Source organism: Brachyhypopomus gauderio, chromosome 4, assembly GCF_052324685.1.
Source record: "Brachyhypopomus gauderio isolate BG-103 chromosome 4, BGAUD_0.2, whole genome shotgun sequence".
In the NCBI taxonomy this organism is placed as follows: Eukaryota; Metazoa; Chordata; class Actinopteri; order Gymnotiformes; family Hypopomidae; genus Brachyhypopomus; species Brachyhypopomus gauderio.
This window is the reverse complement of record NC_135214.1, coordinates 13,078,526-13,099,318: the sequence shown is the minus strand read 5'-3', so window position 1 is coordinate 13,099,318 and position 20,793 is coordinate 13,078,526. Positions and strand designations below refer to the sequence as shown.

At 47.1% G+C, this 20,793-nt stretch overlaps 1 protein-coding gene across 1 annotated transcript in view; it reads left to right on the top strand.

Moving 5' to 3' along the window:
* The window catches only part of znf385b (zinc finger protein 385B), a 94,199-nt gene that overhangs the window by 65,592 nt on the left and 7,814 nt on the right, over positions 1-20,793 (top strand). Inside the window, 4 exon segments of the mRNA XM_077002326.1 lie at positions 2,267-2,409; positions 10,031-10,141; positions 19,961-20,068; positions 20,071-20,149. Of these exon segments, the coding sequence (XP_076858441.1) occupies positions 2,267-2,409; positions 10,031-10,141; positions 19,961-20,068; positions 20,071-20,149 (441 nt within the window).

Sequence of the window (20,793 nt, the reverse complement as noted above, 5' to 3'; positions counted from 1 at the left end):
ACCATACTATACATGTGTAATTAGAGCTGAGATATGGAACACACCATAAAATACACTCACCATACTATACATGTGTAAATAGAGCTGAGATATGAAACACGCCATAAAACACACCATACTATATGTTTTCCTGGGAAAACAACCCTTTTTGTAGTAATAGTAGTACTACTAGTAGTAGTAATACTAGTAATATGTATTAAGGTTAAATAAGCTTCCTGTTTGTGCTCCTCAGTGTGCAGCTGCCTGACAGCCATGAGTTATTGATTTTCAATGATTTATCATGCTTTTCTATCAAATCTGGGCAGAGAGGATGGGGGGGTAGGAGGGGGAGTGGCAGAGGGGAGGGGGGGAGTGGGGATGGGGGGGGGGGGCTGCATTATCTTTCAGTGCCATTCTATATGTTAAATGTGCTTGTATCAATTACTAAATGTTGCCTGTGCTACGTATTATTCCTCTTGTGTGCAGTACAGTGAAAGGAGAGAGAGAGAGAGAGAGAGAGAGTGTGTGTGTGTGTGTGTGTGTGTGTGTGTGTGTGTGTGTGTGTGTGTGTGTGTGTGTGTGTGTGTGTGTGTAACGATGTCTTACATGTACATCTTCCTATTGTCTTCAGAACTAGTGGAGTGTGCTTACATATCACACGATACTCAGGCTGTACTGGTTTTGTTTTTTACCTGCTGGAGATTCTAATGGATGGTGACATTTGCAGGAAGAAAACTGGAAGGTCCGTGTCTGCAATGTCAGTGCGATCACGTGTGTTCTGGCTAACCCGTACACCTCTGCAGATCACGTGTGTTCTGGCTAACTCGTACACCTCTGCAGATCACGTGTGTTCTGGCTAACCCGTACACCTCTGCAGACCACGTGTGTTCTGGCTAACCCGTACACCTCTGCAGATCACGTGTGTTCTGGCTAACCCGTACACCTCTGCAGATCACGTGTGTTCTGGCTAACTCGTACACCTCTGCAGACCACGTGTGTTCTGGCTAACTCGTACACCTCTGCAGATCACGTGTGTTCTGGCTAACTCGTACACCTCTGCAGATCACGTGTGTTCTGGCTAACTCGTACACCTCTGCAGATCACGTGTGTTCTGGCTAACTCGTACACCTCTGCAGATCACGTGTGTTCTGGCTAACTCGTACACCTCTGCAGATCACGTGTGTTCTGGCTAACTCGTACACCTCTGCAGACCACGTGTGTTCTGGCTAACTCGTACACCTCTGCAGACCACGTGTGTTCTGGCTAACCCGTACACCTCTGCAGATCACGTGTGTTCTGGCTAACTCGTACACCTCTGCAGATCACGTGTGTTCTGGCTAACCCGTACACCTCTGCAGATCACGTGTGTTCTGGCTAACCCGTACACCTCTGCAGATCACGTGTGTTCTGGCTAACTCGTACACCTCTGGGAATTTTGGAGATCTTTTGTCCTGTGTGTTGTAGACACGGCAGACATCACCATGCAGTTGTGCACAAAACAGGTAGAAACTGTTGAGACAAAAGCAGAAATGAAAACGTTTATAGCTGTAAAGAAACGGTGAAATGAAGAGCAGTGGTGCGGCGTGTCCTGCGTTTCCACAGGTTCCTTCAGTTCCCATGGTGCATTCTGAGGCTGTGGGATTAAACGGGTTGTATTTATAGCATCCAGAACACTGTACCTGTCTCCATGACGCCCTGCCTAATTGGTCATGGTGTTGTGATGAAGGCGTGTGATGAGGATGATGCTCAGGAGATCAACGTCCTGCACTTTGGGCAGAACACGACGGAATGTAGATCTCAGTGGCCCAATCACAGACTGACTGTAAACAGCTTTTTGACTTGTATTGGCATGAGTGTCCCCTACTATTTCTGTTGTCTCTCTCTCTCCTTCTGTCTGTCTCCCCCCTCTTTCTCTGTCTCTCCCCTCTCTCTCTCTGTTCCTCTTTCTCTCTCTCTGCCCCTCTCCCTCTCTCTTTCTCTCCTATTAGTTTTTTAAAGCTTTGGGCTTCATTTGAGGAAGACGGATAGAACTTCCCATTGATTGCTGTCTGCTTCTTCACTATATCTGATCCTCTACTGTTCTTATTCCTTTTGGAGACTTTCTGTCAGTTAAATATACATGACTGTGTGTGTGTGTGTGTGTGTGTGTGTGTGTGTGTGTGTGTGTGTGTGTGTGTGTGTGTGTGTGTGTGTATGCGAGTGAGAGAGAGAGACCCTTTTTGTGGAGATAATAAGATAATTAATAATAAGCTTCATCTTTCTTTTCTCTCTCTCTCTTTCTGCACAGGAAGTTCCTGCCATAGCAACACCCTCCCCACGCTTGTGCGGACCCCTCCACTAATGATGCAGTCCACCCTGGACATGAAGTCCTTCATGCCTTTCCCAGTGGACAGCTCCACGCCTGTTGGGCTCTTTGCCAATTTCAGCACGGTAAGCCCAGCCACATGTATTCATCCGCCCTCAGCGCAGAAAACTGCACGTATTCATCCGCCCTCGGTAAAGTACACATAGTCAATATTCATCCACCCCTATTCAACCATGTGCTCCATCTCTCTCTCTCTCTCTCTCTCACTGTCACTATTCTCTCATTCCTTTACTTGTTTGAGTGTAAATGGAGCGTGGAGCCCACTGTCTGTTCTCCTCGTCTGACCGTCAGGACGGAGTTTGTAATGTTTGTTTACCGGTTGACTAAGTAGGGCAAGAGCTGCTATATGGGAAACATTGGCACAGTTAGCAGTAGTGCAGTGAGAAGTGTGTGTGCCCATGTGTGCCTACGTGCCCATATATGCCTGTATACGCCCGTGTATGTGCCCGTATATGTGCCCGTGTATGTCCATCTTCTTTGTTTGTGTGTTCATATGACGGAAAGCCAGAGGTGTCACCCTTCAGCTGTTGATTGCTACTCTACACCCCCCCCCCCCCCCCCCCCAAACCAGGGGGAATGAAATCGATTTGTGCTTTTATCTGTCCAGAGGCAGACGCAGTAGAGGAGCTGCATTTGATCTGAAATGGTGAAAGAAGTCAGACACACCCAGTTTGTTTTCTTTAACGCCATTCTCCAACACACACCCCCCCTTTCTCTCTTTCTCTATCGCACAATTTTTTCAGTTTTCTTGGGTGAAGTTAAAGATGTTTGGACTCATTGTAACTTTCACAAGCCAACTTAACCTCAAGTAACTCAAAAATGGGCATGTGATATATATTGTATACATATCTTTGTCAACATCATGGTGGTTTACACATTGTGTTTAAAATGCATTTTTCTTAATAATCTGTCTATGAAAATTTGCTGTAGTATGTTGTTAAAAAAGGCAAACACTTTTCTCTGAGCTTCAGTCTGTTTACCTTGAGCAGTTGTTCATTTGAATTCGGGCCCATTGTTTTCTATAAGGTGTGATTATGAGTGACGGTAAACCCTCTTCAGAGAGACAGCACTGTTTCACAGCACTTCACTCCTCTGTCATCCTCCGAGGTCTACCAGAGCTGTGGGTTCTCAGACCTGTCAGTGCTGCGTTGAGGGTGGAGATGTTCAAGTCCAGGACGTTCCAGTTCCGGCATGGAAAGATGAAGATAAAAGCAACAGTGATTTGGCTTTAAATGATCCGAGAAGCTTTGAAAGCAAAGCGGGTGTGTAAAAGCCTCCTTTGGACTGGAATGGTGGACATACGGTGCAGGATGTTGTCAGCGTGTTGTGATGTAGTGGGTGATTAACTCCCTGTGTTAGCGGGTTTGTACCGCTGCACTTCCAGACTACCGCTGGCTGGATAAAGGACATTCAGCTCTCAGAGCTGCTTTCACATTTACTCTCTCTTTCTTTCTCTTGCCTTCCAACTCTTTCACTCACTCTAATTCCCATTCCCTCTCTGTTTCTCTTAGTCAATTACTGGAACTCTGTTTTCATTCTTTCTCTGTGTGTGTGTGTGTGTGTGTGTGTGTGTGTGTGTGTGTGTTTGTCTTGTACTGACTCATTACGAAACGTCTCCCTACAGCGGTCCGTGGACGCCCCGCGTTTGGTCAGGGACTGCTGTCAGCGTTGCTAACACTCAGGGACTTCACTGCTGTCCTGTGTTGAATGGCCCCCAACCCCAATCCACAAGTAAAAAGGCAACATGTAGCTGACCCTGTCATAATTGCTTCTTAGCCGTCGGCACAAATCAAGTGTTGCTGTGAGCCGAAATCACCCCACTACAAAACCAACATAATTATACGGCCTTTCTGTTACGCCGCCAAATTGAAGTATTTTTTTTCTGAGCCAAGTTAATCACTGTTGTTGTTAACAACATTCCAGGCAAGAGATGATTACAGTACTGATGCATCTGATTGCAGGAATTTGCTGTGGGCCTTGAACGCATTAAACCATCACTGCTGATTCTTTTAAACATTACTTAATGTCTGCTTCGTTTTCTCTTTGACTTTCAAATTACCTGCATAGCAACAAGAAATAGCAACAAGAAATAAATGAAGATTATGTAATCTATATATACTCTAGAAATACAATATTTGGAAAAACCCAAAGGCGTTTGAAGGCACTTTCTAGAAGTACGTTCTGGCTTAGTGGTGGTCTGTAACATGAAGAACTCCTTTGACAGCGGTAAACTATTGATTAGCTGGAAGGAATATGGATGTGAAGTAGACATGCCAGATTTTTCTGAGATATGTGTTTTTTTAGCATGCAAGATTCTACTTAATTTCTTTTAACAGTCCTGTTTATTTGAAGCAAAGTCTAATCAGTTCATGATATTTTTATCACTGAAATTATTCTACACTTAAATAATTTATTTTCTCTCATGCATTCCCTTCTTAAATCAGACCGCTTTTTGTGGGACAGTTTTTTTTTCACTTTTTTGCAGTAAGTCGGGCGTGATGGGCGTGTGGGGTGTAAGGGGCATAAGGTGGCATGAGGGGGCTTTAGAGGGCTTCAGAGGGCGTGAGGAGCTCCAATGCCTCCCACCTTCCTAATGTATTCATGTAAAAATAAATCAAGAAACGTGAACTATAGACCAGTAGACTACTTTTAGTAAACTACATTTAGCAGTAAATTGCAGCCGGCTGTTTCACAATCTAACTAATAATAACAGTTGTAAGAGGAGCAGACAGAGGAGAGGACAGACAGGAGGGGAGCAGACGGAGGAGAGGACAGACAGGAGGGGAGCAGACGGAGGAGGGGAGCAGACGGAGGAGGGGCTTCCATGCAGGCTCATGGCTTCTCTTACCTTTGTTTTCTAACAGTATATGGAGAGAGAGTCTGATGCTCTCACTGTCATGGGCCATCCAGCCGGAGGAGAGAAAGTCGTTTATCAACACTCACTGATGATTTTACGCATGAACAGAGTGCTACGATGAGGGATGATGTGAACACGACTGTAGTGGTCACTCACTCACTCACTCACTCACTCACTCACTCACTCACACACACACACAAACTCTCAGCTCTGGATAAAATCAATATTATCAGAAACACGCTTGGACATCACTCAGAACCAAAGACGACATAGTTCTCCACTCCCCAGTTACACCAGTTACCAGGTTACATTGGCCATTAGGGTAAAAACTGGCACTGAAGCTCTGTGATGAAGCCACTTGGAAGAATGGGTAGTGAAATGGAGAGAGAGCCCGTTTATTGTGTCTGGCATGTCCAGTGTGGAGTGTGTGGTGTATAGTGCTGTTGCCAGATTGCAAAGAACTGACACTCTGAAGTGAGTGTGAGTGTCTAAAGAACAATCGAAGGTGTGTGATTGTTTAAACTGAAGTGTGAGTGCTTAGTGTCGTCAGTCAGGGAAGATTGGAGACGAACATCTCGAAATGAAGCCCTGGTTATGTCTTTCTCTATGTACGGAATGAGCTCCCAAAAACACACAAAACTCTCTACCTTCCACACTGCCTCGCCCTGTCTCTACCTCTCCGTATATCTGTCTCCCTGTCTCTGTCTGTCTCTCACTCTCTCTCAGCCTTTTTCTTAAATGTATCTTGACTTTTCTCGCACGACCCCTTCACGGTTCTCTCTCGCCAGCGGCGTGTTGTCGTGGAACGCTGCTGATGTCAGAACTTGGATTGGTTGTGTGAATCGTATGTCGGTAACGGAGAAGCACCTGACGTGGATCTGGGCTGAAGATTCATTGGTTCGACAGGCTGTAGAGCACACCCTCCCCCCATCACACTCTCTCTCTCTCTCTCTCTCTCTCTCACTCTCTCTCTCACTCTCTCTCTTGGTTTCTTGCCTTCTGTCTGATTTTTCCTGATTCTTCTCATCAGGGTAATGTCATGAAGCATTGCAGTGACGGGTGACGTCGGTCCCTGAGCTCCAGGCTGTGTGCTTGAGCTGAGGCGTCTGCTGCTGGCAGACTGGAGGCGATAAAACAGTCACTTATGCTGGCTGTCTGTAGCAGATCCACGGAGCACCCCTCTCGTGTGTGTGTGTGTGTGTTTGTGTGTCCATGGAGCACCCCTCTCGTGTGTGTGTCGGAGATTTTTAATTCCAGATCATTGTGGTTTGAAAGTAATTTGTAATACCCATTACTTCAAGTTAATTCTATTTGTATAGAACATTTAACAACAGCAGTAGGTAACTGACAGTAAAGACACATTCCTCCCACACTGGTTACGCCCTCTTTCTGAGGCCCATACAGACACAGACTCTTCTATTTGTGGAATATTTAATGACCATTGACACATCCATGATATTCATGCTATTGTTGGATAACTTAAACTCTAACCAGTTTTATGGGGTAACCTAAACTCTAGCACATGTTGTTGGACTGAAACTAGCACGCATTGTTGGACTGAAACTAGCACGCGTTGTTGGACTGATCTTGAAAGTTGGCATCCCTGTAGCACGTGTTGTTGGACTGAAACTCTAGCATGTGTTGTTGGACTGAAACTCTAGCATGTGTTGTTGGACTGAAACTCTAGCATGTGTTGTTGGACTGAAACTCTAGCATGTGTTGTTGGACTGAAACTCTAGCATGTGTTGTTGGACTGAATCTAGCATGTGTTGTTGGACTGAATCTAGCATGTGTTGTTGGACTGAATCTAGCATGTGTTGTTGGACTGAATCTAGCATGTGTTGTTGGACTGAAACTAGCACATGCTGGATTGAAACTGTAGTGCTTGTTATTGGACTGAAACTAGTACACGTTTTTGGACTAAGACTCTAGCACATTTTGTTGGGCTGAAACTCTAGCGCGTGTTGGACTGAAATTGTAACGTGTTATTGGACTGAAACTAGTACATTTGGTTGGACTGAAACTAGCATGTGTGGTTGGACTGAAACTGTAGCGCGTGTTGTTGGACTGTATCTAGCATGTGTTGTTGGACTGTATCTAGCATGTGTTGTTGGACTGAAACTAGCACGTGGTGTTGGACTGAAACTACCATGTAGAGTTTGTTGGACTGAAACTCTACCACATGTTGTTGGATTGAAACTCTAGCATGTGTTGTTGGATGGTGTTTCATCTCATTTTCTAGTTCAGAGCCCATACAGATTTCATATTTCTCTATAAGCATTGATTCCTCAATGGTAATTTGAACTTGAGCTCTTACTGTTCTAATTAGAATACATTTTATGATTAAGTGGCAAAGTACTTTAGTAAGTCGCTCTGGATAAGAACTAAATACCGAAAATGTAAAGATAAAATGTAAATGTAAGACAGGTTTACTGCATGGCATAAAGCATTACAGTTGTCAAAGAGAGAGGAACTAAAAAATGAGAGGAACATTTTCTAAGCCTTGTGGCATGAGAACTGAATCGGTGATTCTTTTAGTGGGGACCCATATGGTAGGATTAGGGTAGAATTACAGTAGGGTTAGGGAAGAATTAGGTTAGGATTAATGTAGGATTAGGGTAGAATTACGCTAGGGTTAGGGTAGAGTTAGGGTTGCGTCCCTCTACACCTCACTCTACAGACCACGCCCCTTGACTCCAGTAGCACGGTTTCCGGAACGGTCCTCAGACACCCTTAGACCGGCCACGTTACTGCCCTGCTCTGGATACACATGTCGCAGGTTTTTTTTCGTGCCAGGAGATGAAATGTTGGAGCAAGCTGGAACAAAGACATGGACCGCAGTACTAGGGATTTGGACCAGACCAGACCGGACCGGACCGGGCAAACGCAGCTGCTTTGAACGAGGGTCGTTCCTCTGTCCCACGCTTCCCACAGCTCTCTGCAGCAGAACACTGTGTTAGTGCCCCCTGCAGGCCATATGCGGTACTCAGCCAGCGTGTGTAGCAATCCTCCACAGCTGCCAGATGATAGGCTGTGCATCACGGGCCAGTGCTTACAGTCCAATTAAAAGCAGCTTTATTAGTTAAGGGAAGCGAGTGGCTGGTGTTTGTGACAGCAGTGCTGGGAAGGTAATGTGCTCTTAATGGATCGAGTTCCTGACGCTGGCAGGGTGTAAACAGCATCACAGCACGGAGGTGCAGCAGTCTCCTGTTTACCCAACGCTCATCAGCCATTCAGAGCTAATCATCAGCCTGAACCTTCGGGATCAGCAGGCAAGCGGGGTGGGTGTGTGTGTGTGTGAGGTGTGTGGGTGTAGGGGGTGTGTGTGTGAGAGAGAGAGAGGTGGCTGTGTGTGTAATAGAGGGAGAGAGGAGCAATGTGTAGCCAAGAGCACAGACACCTTCTGCTCTCTACAGAAGCAACACATGTCATAGCCTATTCCTCTCTCCCTCTCTCTCTCTCCTTCTCTCCCCTCTCCTTCTCTCCCCTCTCCCATTCATTCTCGCCCTCTCTCTCTCCTTCTCTCCCTTTCCTTTTCTCCCTTTCTCTCTCTCCTTCTCTCCCTCTCTCTCTCCCTTCCTTTTCTCCCTCTCTCTCTCCCTCTCCCTTTCCTTCTCTTTCTCTCTCACTCCCTTTTCTTCTCTCTCTCTCGCTCTCTCTCTCGCTCGCTCTCTCTCTCTCTCTCTCTCTCTCTCTCTCTCTCTCTCTCTCTCTCTCTCTCTCTCTCTCTCTCTCTCTCTCGGCACTGCTGCTCCTCTGTCTTCCTTTTGACTTTCATCTCTGAGACTTGCGTGACTGCTGTTTCTCGTGCTCAGCGTCTGCTCCAGGTTCGTGCTGCCATTGTCTGGTGAGCTGATTGCCTCTTTCTTCCTCTGCGAGTGATTCTTCTCTGATCAGATGTGTTGTGCTTGGCTGCTGTCACGCATGCTGCTCTGTTACATTCTGGACTCAACCTCCGTTATGGCCAGGGGAAAATGTACCAAGGCTGCCAAGGTTAAAGGAGATGCTTCTGGAAGCCCGTCTGTGTGTACAGGTCTCCCATAACTTTGAGCAACATTTGCATGCAGTATCAGTGAAAATGCTCTAAGCACTTGTTTTCAAATGCATGTCACAGCGTGAGCCATTTCACGCTTTGCCAATTGTTTTAATTGAGTTCTCAAAATAAGTAATGCAGTAATATGTTTGTGGGTTTGTGTTAAGGTATTTGTACTGCATGTTTGTGCTGGTGGGTTGTGTTGAGGTGTTTGTGCTGGTGGGTTGTGTTGAGGTGTTTGTGCTGGTGGGTTGTGTTGAGGTGTTTGTGTCTCGTGGGTTGTGTTGAGGTTTTGTAAACCCATTTCTCCCCAAACTCATTCTAACTCGCGTCATTTCATATTGATCTGTGCTACAGTGAGAGGCGGGTAACGAGAAGTCAATGCTGGCGTTCGATTGAGCTCACCTCCTCAAAAACGGTTTCCTCTGCGTGTTTGCTCCGCCCCCATCCTGTCTTTGTTCACCAAACAATCAGACTATCTGTTTCTGTCGGCTGGATCTCGGGAGGGGCTCGTGTTCCTGCACACAGGTCACTGACTCGTAATTCCGACAGGAGAACAGTGATTGCACTCTCGCACGGAGCATCTTCTCCTCGCACGGGTTTCGCCTTTTTAGATTCCTAGACACTCTGGGCTTTCTAGTTTTCTTATTCACTCACAGCTGTTTTTCTTTCACCCTCTCTTTAACTGTCTTTTGTTTTCTTTTCTCCTGTATGTCCCGTTTCCTCTCACTTCTGTCTTGCGCTCTGTGCCTGTTCAGGTCTTTCTAAGAGTGTTCCTTTGCTGTCTTCCTAACAGATGGATCCAGTCCAGAAGGCAGTGATCAACCACACATTTGGAGTCTCCATCCCTCCGAAGAAAAAACAAGTTATCTCCTGTAACATCTGTCAGCTTCGCTTTAATTCGGACGTGAGTACCTGGATCCCTGGCTGGCCGCTTGTGTGTGTGTGTGTGTGTGTGTGTGTGTGTGGAGCTACGAGTGTTTGTGGGGACCGACCTGCTCTGTGTGCGTCTGCCTCTCACCGTCTGGTCCACACGCTTGACATTGAATGAGAAAAGTACTCGTTTCACTTTAGATTAATTGGTTTTAATTGGTGATCATTCATTAGTGTTGGAGCCGCAGTTTATGGTGTTTGTTCCTTCATGATAATAAGCCTGTTTTAAGCTTGAAGGTTTGCAGACGTGGGAGCTTGAGCCAGAGTAAAAGATCTGGAAACCCTGACCATGTGCAGGACACGGGTCCAGCAGGACCAGACCCTGCTGTGCCCTGGCTGCAGGCAGACCCTCGGTCAGAGGGTTTGGTTTCGTGCTTTACTGAGGTCTCACTAGCTCTTGAATTAATGGATACCAGAACAGCTCTGTAGTGATTGCTAGCAGTCTTCGTTATAATAGGGAGAAAGGTAGGTGCAATCATTTATGCTAATGCTTTGCCCAAGTAATGTATCTACATATATCATCTCTCTCTCTCTCTCTCTCTCTCTCTCTCTCTCTCTCTCTCCTTCTATCCCTCCCCTCTCTCTCTCTCTATCTATCTCTCTCTTTGTCTATTCCTCTATCCCTCTCTTCTTTTCCCCTCTACCTCTCTATTCTTTCTTTCTTTCTCTCTCCCTCTCTCCCTCTTTCTCTCTCTCCATCTCCCTCTTTCTCACTCCTTCTCTCCCTCTCCTCTCTCCCTCTCCTCTCTCCCTCTATCCCTCTTTCCCTCTCTCCCTCCCCCCTCTTTCTCCCTCTCACTCTCCCTCTTTCCCTCTCTCCTTCTCTGCCTTCTTCTTTCTCCCCCTCTTTCTCTCTTTCTGGAGAGGTCTTTTCGTGGTTGTAGTTTGTGTATGGCCCCATGTTTTATTAATCTCTTTCTGTTGTGTAGGTGTTTGCTGCTCTGCTCGTATTCATCTGAGAGTATTAGCGCTTTTCCCTAAATGTCACTGTGACTGCGGTGAAGTTCTCCAGTAACTTGACGGCTGCTGTGATCTCCTCGCTTCAGATAATCTCATTATGATTTTGTTTTTCATGCTCTGAAGGCGTTCGATGTCTTTCCTCTGGCTGAGAAAAACTCGTTATCCCTGGAGAACCGAGGTCAAGTGCTGTGATGTTAGATGAACATATTGGTGGTGCAACATGTCCATGGTTGCCAGGCTTACCATGTGATCTCGCTGTTTGCCATAATAACACATGTCATGTGTCTCGTTTATCTTCTATTGCTGCCTCTCACTCCATCTATTGCACGGGCAGTAAAATGTCAGTGGTTTGTGTGTGCGTGTGTAGTTTTGTAAAGCAGTCGACACCCCTGCCCTGTTGTTGTTGTTGTTGTTGTGCGCGTCTCTTTTGAGGAGAAAGAGTAATTACCTACTGTACACCGTGTTGCCACACACTCACTCAGCATTGATTAACTCATTTCATTTAAGATGAACAGTGTAGGGTGGCAGTGAGCCCAGCCTGGCCAAGGCCTCCCACGGTGAGCCCTAATTGAGAAAAGGTTTGTGTGTGAGCGTGAAGCAGTCAGATGAGCTCTGTGGAGCACCTGTTTGGGCTGGCGTGCGGAGGCGCTCGGACGGGGAGGCGCACACGTCTCCTGCAGCAGCTCCCCGTCACCGCCGCTCACATCCACGCTGCGTAATTAGGTGATTGTTATCGATTTTGAAACCAGCTTTTTCTCAGCATGGTGGAAAGTCCCATCAATTGCAGGGACTGTAAGATATTAACCTGTCTCATCCTCTCACTCTCATTCTCTTTTCTCCTTTTCTGTTTTTTCTTTCATTCTCTCTTTGTGCTCGTGTAAGGTAGGAAGAAAGGAGAGTGGGTCTCTAACACGGCTCCATCTCGGCCGTGTCTTTCAACACTGCTGTTGTGATTACTCACAGCAGTGTGTGTAAGGTTCACTTGGGGCGAAAACTGTGATCAAAGTAGACCTCCCTCTGCAAGAGCATCTGGGGTCCTGGTGGCAAATCTTTTAAGTGTATTGTGATCTCCTGTGCTCAACTTTGCCCCGTGCTGTGCACCTGAGTGGCCACTAACACAACAGCCATAGGGGTCACTGGGGTGCATGAATTCTAGGGGCGGAGTCTGATCCAGCTCGTCCTATTTTGGTCTTCCATTGGTCAGATACGCCCAGAAGTCATCTTTCTCTCCTCCCCCTTTTAGTTAGACTTTTGTCATACTGTAACGTTTTATGGAAAAACATATTTGTGACTAGTTTTAAATCCAAACTTAAAACACACTTTTATTCTTTAGCATTTGGCAGCTGACAAACTGTGGATTAAGGATTGTGTCAATGTTAATGTTTGTTCTGTGTTTGTGTCGGGTGATTACTGGGTGGGAATGTCTTCTTTTACTGTGCAGCACTTTGTTTTTAAATGTGCTATATAAATAAAATTTTACTTACTTACTTACTATGGGAGTGTAGTTGGTTGCGTCTGGTCAGGACATGGGAGGGGTTGGATCACGTCCAGTTTCACCTCCGAGACTCATGGCGAGTTTCGGGCCACACAGCCTGTTTGTCATCGGTGTGTGTATGAACATACCCAGTGATGGAGATGATGCTCTCACATGGCACCGGTATGTTCGTCAGTCGGGGATACTGTTTGGTTAAACACATATTGGCATTCCGTTTGTGAAAAGCAACTCGCTTGGTGTGAATGATATTTTTTTACAGAGAGCGGGAGAGGGACTGGAGACCATTACGGTGTGTTAAGCGGATTTTAATAGTGTATCAGGCACTCTGGTGCTTCTTTTCTATAGGTGGTTTCTTTTTAGCCATGGACAAATTAGCTCTCACTCACAGGGGCAGAAAGCTTCAATATCTGGTTTCATAACAGCCTAGACACTTCTCATTCTGCCACCATTGTGTGAGTGTGTGTGAGTGTGTGTTGGTTGAGGATTAGAAGCTCTGTGATGTAATTTAATTCCATTCTTCAGGGCATGCTGTGTCTATGTTGTCGTCATCCAATCCTATAGCCTAAGAACCAGGGCAGGATGCAGGTTGAGGTCCGTCACAGAACATCCTCAAACCCAGCTTGTGACTGGGGCCTTTTCTGTCATAATAGCCCCAAACCATCCAGAGGTATGGGTGGTGTAGTCTCATGGATGCTTCAAGCCTACATCTCCCACACTGCATCACTATTATCATTATAAACCCTAATTAGCCTCAACACGTTCCGAGCTAAGGGAGACTCTTGATTCTCTGCCTAATGTGAGTAGATAAGGAGTGTTTGTGAAATGGAGCCATGACTCTTAACCTTCAGCACTACATAATGAGTTATAGAGGAAGTATCCTTAGACCTCAGCTGATGAAGGGCACAGACAGCTGGAATCTGAAACAACCAGCACTGGGAGAAAAATGTCTGTGTGGAGGCCTAGCACAGAATTACAAACACATTTACAGAAAGTGGCACACACTCTTATCTAGAGTGACTTGAATGTTTATCAGGGTACCAGTACGTGTGCTTCCTGGGAGTTGAACCCGTGACCCCGGGGTTAATCGCACTATGCTCCATCACCAGTGGACTGTGCTTCAGAAGGAGTACAGTACAAACACGCACTCTTAAATGGAGGCCTCAGTCAGATGCTGAAAATGACAGCTTCCTGAAGGATGTTACCGGAAACACGCTGACCACAGGTTCAAAGACACGTGGGTTCTCTCGCACTCTGTCCAGCGTTATATTACTGCACTGGCTGCACTAGCTGCACTGACTGCACTGGCTGCACTAGCTGCACTGACTGCCCTGACTGCCCTGACTGCCCTGACTGCCCTAGCTGCACTAGCTGCACTGACTGCACTAGCTGCACTGACTGCACTGGCTGCACTAGCTGCACTGACTGACAACGTGTGTGTTTAAGATCGATCGTGTTAAACCTTCGTTGTGGTTGGCATTAACGGTTCATGAGCAGTTAGGTCAAACCTCTTCATGATTTCCACGCTCAATATCAAATGTGCTGTTTGAGAAAGGAGCAATTTACTGTCCAAACCCGCATCGCTGTTTATTTACCATAAAAGCAATTTTAACAACTCTGGGTTCATATTAAGATGAATGTTTCCAGCAGTGTTTTATTATTATGGTTGTTATAATTGTTAAAGCCACACAAAAGAAGTGTAACGGCATGGAACTCCCCCCCCCTGCACCAGTCCACAGTGGTTCAGTCCACCGCGTGTATTTGTTGTTCACTGTGATCTTTTTTTTATGCTGTAAAACCTGTTTGTTAGACTGCCCTCTGTTAGCCTATTAGCCTGTTAGCCTGTCCTCTCCTCGGTAATGTATATAAACCCTCCTGTTTGTTCCCTTAGTCGTGGGTCATTGTACACTGTTAGTTTACGTTAGTTAGTTATGTTAACGTTGATCGTTATAGTGTTTTATGTAATAAACGCCTATATGTTTTCACCGCTCGTTTGACTTCCCTCGCTCACGACACACTCAGAGCCTCACAGAGAGCGCTGGTGTGTCACTCCTCTTCCTCCTCTTCTCTCCTCTCCTCCACTCTCCTCGAACACATATTTTATGTAAGATCTACCCTCTTTGAACTTAACATCACACTCTGTTTCAATTGTTCATCCCATGGGATGAGGTGTGTGGGTGTTTGAGGCAATCAAATAACTTTGCAGGTGGGTTGTGAAAAACTACAACTCCTAATAGTGAGATTGTTATGCTGTGATGAGTCACAGAGGCCACAAGTTTCGCTACTTTCAACGGCAACCGTAACTAAATTTGATCAAATACAGAACACCAGGTGAGGTGGCTACATTTACCATCCAGCCAGTAGACCAGCCAGTTTGGCCAATTACCAGTACGCATCCCCACTGTCGTTATCATGGAGCACTACTGGAGCGTCTACTGAAACCATAAAGTGATCTACTCTACACATTTTCAAAGATCCTTCTGTAGATCTTCTGTAGACCTGTACTTTGAAGCCAGGCATAGAACCCCCTCCACTGCACATCCAGTCTAAGAAATGCATGCTAGCGACTGGACATGTGAAAGAAACCAATATCACTTCTGTCTTCAGATATGTACTTGGAAAATGGATATTGGCTTTGAGTCAAGCTGGAGGGGTTTTGTTATGAACTTATTGTTGCAGTTATTGTGGGGGTTATGGATAAAATAAGACAGATAGAAAACAGCATAATGTAATTGTTTGGGTACTTTGAGGGGGGGGGGGGGGGGGTTTAGGGTGTTTTATGGCCAGGCCTTTACCCTGGGGACAATGACAGAAGCCTAATATTTCTGACAGCTTGCGTAAATGAAACGAAACTCGTATGGAATAATTAGCCCATTCAAATAAGATGATCTGTATCTTTGCCCAGATAGAAGCTTCCGAGGCAGTGACAACACGCAAACATACATACATTCACTCATATTTATAAATCCACACACACACACACACACACACACACACACACACACACACACACACACACACACAGAGACAAGCTAAACAAAAGACATCTTCACTCTCCCTCATCCTGAGTAATCAGGGCATGGCAGTGCCTATCTCTGCCATAGGAGGAGTCATGGTGGGAGGAGCAGATGGGGGGGGGGGGGGGGGGGGGGGGGGGTCATGGTGGGAGGAGTCGTGGTGGGAGGAGCAGATAGGAGGAGGAGTCACAGTGGGAGGAGCAGATGGGGGGGGAGTCATGGGGGGAGGAGTCGTGGTGGGAGGAGCAGATGGGGGGGGAGTCATGGTGGGAGGAGTTGTGGTGGGAGGAGCAGATAGGAGGAGGAGTCACAGTGGGAGGAGCAGATGGGGGGGAGTCGTGGTGGGATGAGCAGATAGGAGGAGGAGTCACGGTGGGAGGAGAAGATAGGGGGATGGGCTACAGTGGGAGGACTTATGGTGGGAGGAGTCACAGCAGGAGGAACAGAAGGGGGAGGAGTCACGGTTGGAGGAGCAGATGGGGGGAGGACATCAAAGTACTGTCCCCGCTCCCCTGTCTCTTGAAACATTCAGAAACACAGAAGCCTCCACGTGTGTCTTCTTTCACTGCACAGTTATTTTGAAGGATTGGGTTGTGTCCCCAGCAGGTGTCTTTCACAGTGGCTGAAGGCTAAATGGAGAGCTGCTCACCCAGCCCTAGTGGACTGCACTGGTATTACACCCTGCTCACCAATGCAAATATCAGCAAAGAGGCTTAATTCCCTCCCTGCTCTGTGAGCTCAGCTTCATATCAAGTGCTCTCACTCACTCTCTCTCTCTCTTTCTTTCTTTCTTTCTCACTCCATCTGCTTGCTGTAAATCTTCTCTGCAAATGATCTGTGTAATGCGTAGCATGACGGGTCTACCCCGTCGTGCCGTGAATCTCAAAGCGCAGTGAAACGGCATGAAAGCTGCCCGAACCGCGGCAGTGACACTGCGACACAACATCTTGACATAACAGACTGTCACATCAACCCTGCATGTTAATCCCGCTTTAAGATCACACACCCACCCAGCATGGATACACGAAGAAGTGTCTGATTTGTAAATATGTCAGCTAGTGGCTGTGCAGGAGGAGGTGAGCTCTGTGTGCTGCCATAGTAACGCCTGCTCCCTCAGGTGCTGCTGCAGGTGTAGTGGGGGGAGCTGTTGGAGCTGCAGGTGTAGTGGGGGGAGCTGTTGGAGCTGCAGGTGTAGTGGGGGGAGCTGTTGGAGCTGCAGGTGTAATGGGGGGGGGGGGGTGTTGGAGCTGCAGGTGTAGTGGGGGGACCTGTTGGAGCTGCAGGTGTAGTGGGGGGAGCTGATGGAGCTGCAGGTGTAGTGGGGGGAGCTGTTGGAGCTGCAGGTGTAGTGGGGGGGGGGGGTGTTGGAGCTGCAGGTGTAGTGGGGGGAGCTGATGGAGCTGCAGGTGTAGTGGGGGGACCTGTTGGAGCTGCAGGTGTAGTGGGGGGGGGGGTGTTGGAGCTGCAGGTGTAGTGGGGGGAGCTGATGGAGCTGCAGGTGTAGTGGGGGGAGCTGTTGAAGCTGCAGGTGTAGTGGGGGGGGGAGCTGATGGAGCTGCAGGTGTAGTGGGGGGACCTGTTGGAGCTGCAGGTGTAGTGGGGGGACCTGTTGGAGCTGCAGGTGTAGTGGGGGGAGCTGATGGAGCTGCAGGTGTAGTGGGGGGAGCTGTTGAAGCTGCAGGTGTAGTGGGGGGAGCTGTTGGAGCTGCAGGTGTAGTGGAGGAACCTGTTGGAGCTGCAGGTGTAGTGGGGGGACTTGTTGGAGCTGCAGGTGTAGTGGGGGGAGCTGATGGAGCTGCAGGTGTAGTGGGGGGAGCTGATGGAGCTGCAGGTGTAGTGGGGGGGGGGGGTGTTGGAGCTGCAGGTGTAGTGGGGGGGGGGGTGTTGGAGCTGCAGGTGTAGTGGGGGGAGCTGATGGAGCTGCAGGTGTAGTGGGGGGACTTGTTGGAGCTGCAGGTGTAGTGGGGGGACCTGTTGGAGCTGCAGGTGTAGTGGAGGAACCTGTTGGAGCTGCAGGTGTAGTGGAGGAACCTGTTGGAGCTGCAGGTGTAGTGGAGGAACCTGTTGGAGCTGCAGGTGTAGTGGAGGAACCTGTTGAAGCTGCAGGTGTAGTGGAGGAACCTGTTGGAGCTGCAGGTGTAGTGGAGGAACCTGTTGGAGCTGCAGGTGTAGTGGAGGAACCTGTTGGAGCTGCAGGTGTAGTGGAGGAACCTGTTGGAGCTGCAGGTGTAGTGGAGGAACCTGTTGGAGCTGCAGGTGTAGTGGAGGAACCTGTTGGAGCTGCAGGTGTAGTGGAGGAACCTGTTGAAGCTGCAGGTGTAGTGGAGGAACCTGTTGGAGCTGCAGGTGTAGTGGAGGAACCTGTTGGAGCTGCAGGTGTAGTGGAGGAACCTGTTGGAGCTGCAGGTGTAGTAGGGGAACCTGGCACACACAGATAATGACGTACAGTGATGACGAAGCTGTTCTCTCTCTCCCTCCCTCTGTCTCACTGTCTCTCTCTCGTTCTCTCTTTCTCTCTCTTCTTCTCTCTGTCCGTCTCTCCCTCTCTCTCTGTCTCCTTCTCACTCTCTGTTCTCTCTCTCTCTCTCCCTCTCTCTGTCTGTCTCTCTCTGTTTGTCTCTATCTCTATTTTTCTCTCTTTCTCTTTTTTATTGTAAAATAATATTTTTCTCATATTTGTACATGGTCTCCTCACTTGTGTTAAAGGTTCATGTTGCTTCTCCATACAGCAGTATGGCTATAAAGGTCCCACCCAGCCAGGATCCACAATGTAACACAAAGACGGTATAGAGTAAACGAGCCAGTATCCCATGGTTTATTACTAACTGGAAGGTGAAAGGTCACAGGAGTCCAGTAATGGTGTGCACCAGGTCTGGACATTTCAGCGTTGGGACCTAACGAGTGTTGCCCATATCCTGCTCTTATTGCTAATATGATGTTTTTGCATCTACCTATTAAGTTACTGCATGTCTAAAGGATTTATTGAGGAGTTTCTCCAAGCCATCTTCACTGTAGTCATACATTTATTAAATTACATTACAGTAATTCATTATTATAATTTGTTAACTGAATCAATTTAATTAATTAAAGGAAATTAAAAGAGTGTTACTTTAGCTCCTGGCACAAAGCAGAGGACCAATCAGATGAAGGCTCCATCTGCTCGGCTCCTTAGTGGAGTCAGCAGTGTTTGCATGGAGCTCCGTTTGTGTGATTCCTGTTTGTTTTGTGTTTATTTGTTTTGATGACATGAATGGATATGACACATCCAAGAACACTTTGTAACTGAAACGTCATTACAGTATGCTACAGTTAATGTGTCAGAAGAAATGAAACCTAATGTATGTCAAGCCACCGAATTCTCCATCAAACAGCCCTGATTTATCAGTTCTCAGCAGCCAGACTCCTCAGACGCAGCATTTCAACACTATAAAACGTCAGTGTGTGAACAGAACATAAGAGTTCAGCAGTCTTCTCTCCTCTGACGTCTCATAAAGATTAAAAAGTTCAGTTCCTCTACAATAATTTATAGCACAACTACATGTTAGAGTATTTCATGCACGCACACACACACACACACACACACACACACACACACACACACACACACACACACACACACACACACACATATATATATATATATGTACACGACAGAATAAATTACAGAATAAAAAGTTGATTAGTACCCATATGTTAACGTTAATTGCACGGTGTCTTGGTATGTGCGACGGGCGTTCAGGCAGGATCTATGTGGACTTGTCAAAGCAGCAGGAGAAATCTCTCAGACGTGTACTTAGAAGACGTAATGGAGTATCTGTATCTGAAGTGAAAATCTATCACCAGGTCTGCAGAGACCTGATGGCTTTGATCTTACGAAAACGAGAAAGTGAACCTCAAATGCCCACGGCACTCAGAAATTCAAAAGCTCTCTAATCCTCCATAAGCACTGTGTGTCCCTGAAGTCTGAGGTGGGCATTTTACCCTTAAATGAACAACTGAATGGAAGTAGCTCCTAATGGAAGCTGGCTTGAATCTCTCTCTTCTCCTCCTCCTCCTCCTCCCTGAACGAGGTCTCTTCACGTCTGCCTCTTCTCTTCAGTTTAGTCCAGCTGTGCAGTACGACATTCCTCTGTCATACTAGTTTAATATATAGCATATACTATTAACCATTAATATCCAAAACGATTTTCTATCTGACTTTACTTGTTTGGACCGCTGCTTGCTACTGAAAGTGTGTGCATGTGTGTGACAATGTCTTCCGTGATGCTAGAGGCAGCTGTTGTACCTGAGCCTCACTGGTGCGTGTGGTTGTTGTTCCCCGTAGAGCCAGGCGGAGGCGCACTACAAAGGGAGCAAACATGCGAAGAAGCTCAAAGCCCAGGAGACCACCAAAACCAAACCGAGAGGTGGCACCCGCCCTGGACGCCGCTGCAAAAGCCAATCAGCACTGTCCCCACCCCCTCCAGCTTGGTGACCGACAGCAGCTCTGACCAGTCAGGTGAAAGCGACTTTTGTCCTCAGGACCTTCTTCTTTGCCCTTCTGCTTCATCCCCTCTTCATCTCCTCTTCCTCACCCTGCTGTTTGTCTGCTTCTGTCCATCACACCTCCATGTTTCTCTTTGTGTGTGTTTGTGTGTTGTCATAGGGACACACTATTAAAGAGGCTGTTAGCTAGCTGGCTAGTCACACTCTTTAGTCCACACGTACTTTTGAGAGTGTGCGAGTGCCTGAAATCAAACACACCCAGCGCTGTGAGTGTCTCCCGTGAGGGACACATCCTGTGCTGACAGGTGTCTCTCTGACTCCAGGATGCTCCGTCCTGCCCAGCAGCTGAGTTCATTTCTGGCCTGTAATGTTTGCGGTTAAGGTTTTTGATTAGGGGTGAGCACACACAGTACTGGCCTCTCGGCGTGCATCCTGGCAACAGCACCTTTCATTTCTCTTTGCTCATTAATTTCTCTTGATTTTGGCTCATGCGGTCCAAACTACCACAACAACAGCAACAAAAAGATCTTTGTCTGGTGCAGATGTAGAGTGTTGTGTTGTGTATAGTCCCCTTCACCCTGAGGGTAGATAATCTTATTTAATCACTTAAGATGTGGACTAGAGTGTCAAATACAGACTCCACAGAGCAGATGCTACTGGAGCCCTGTCTCT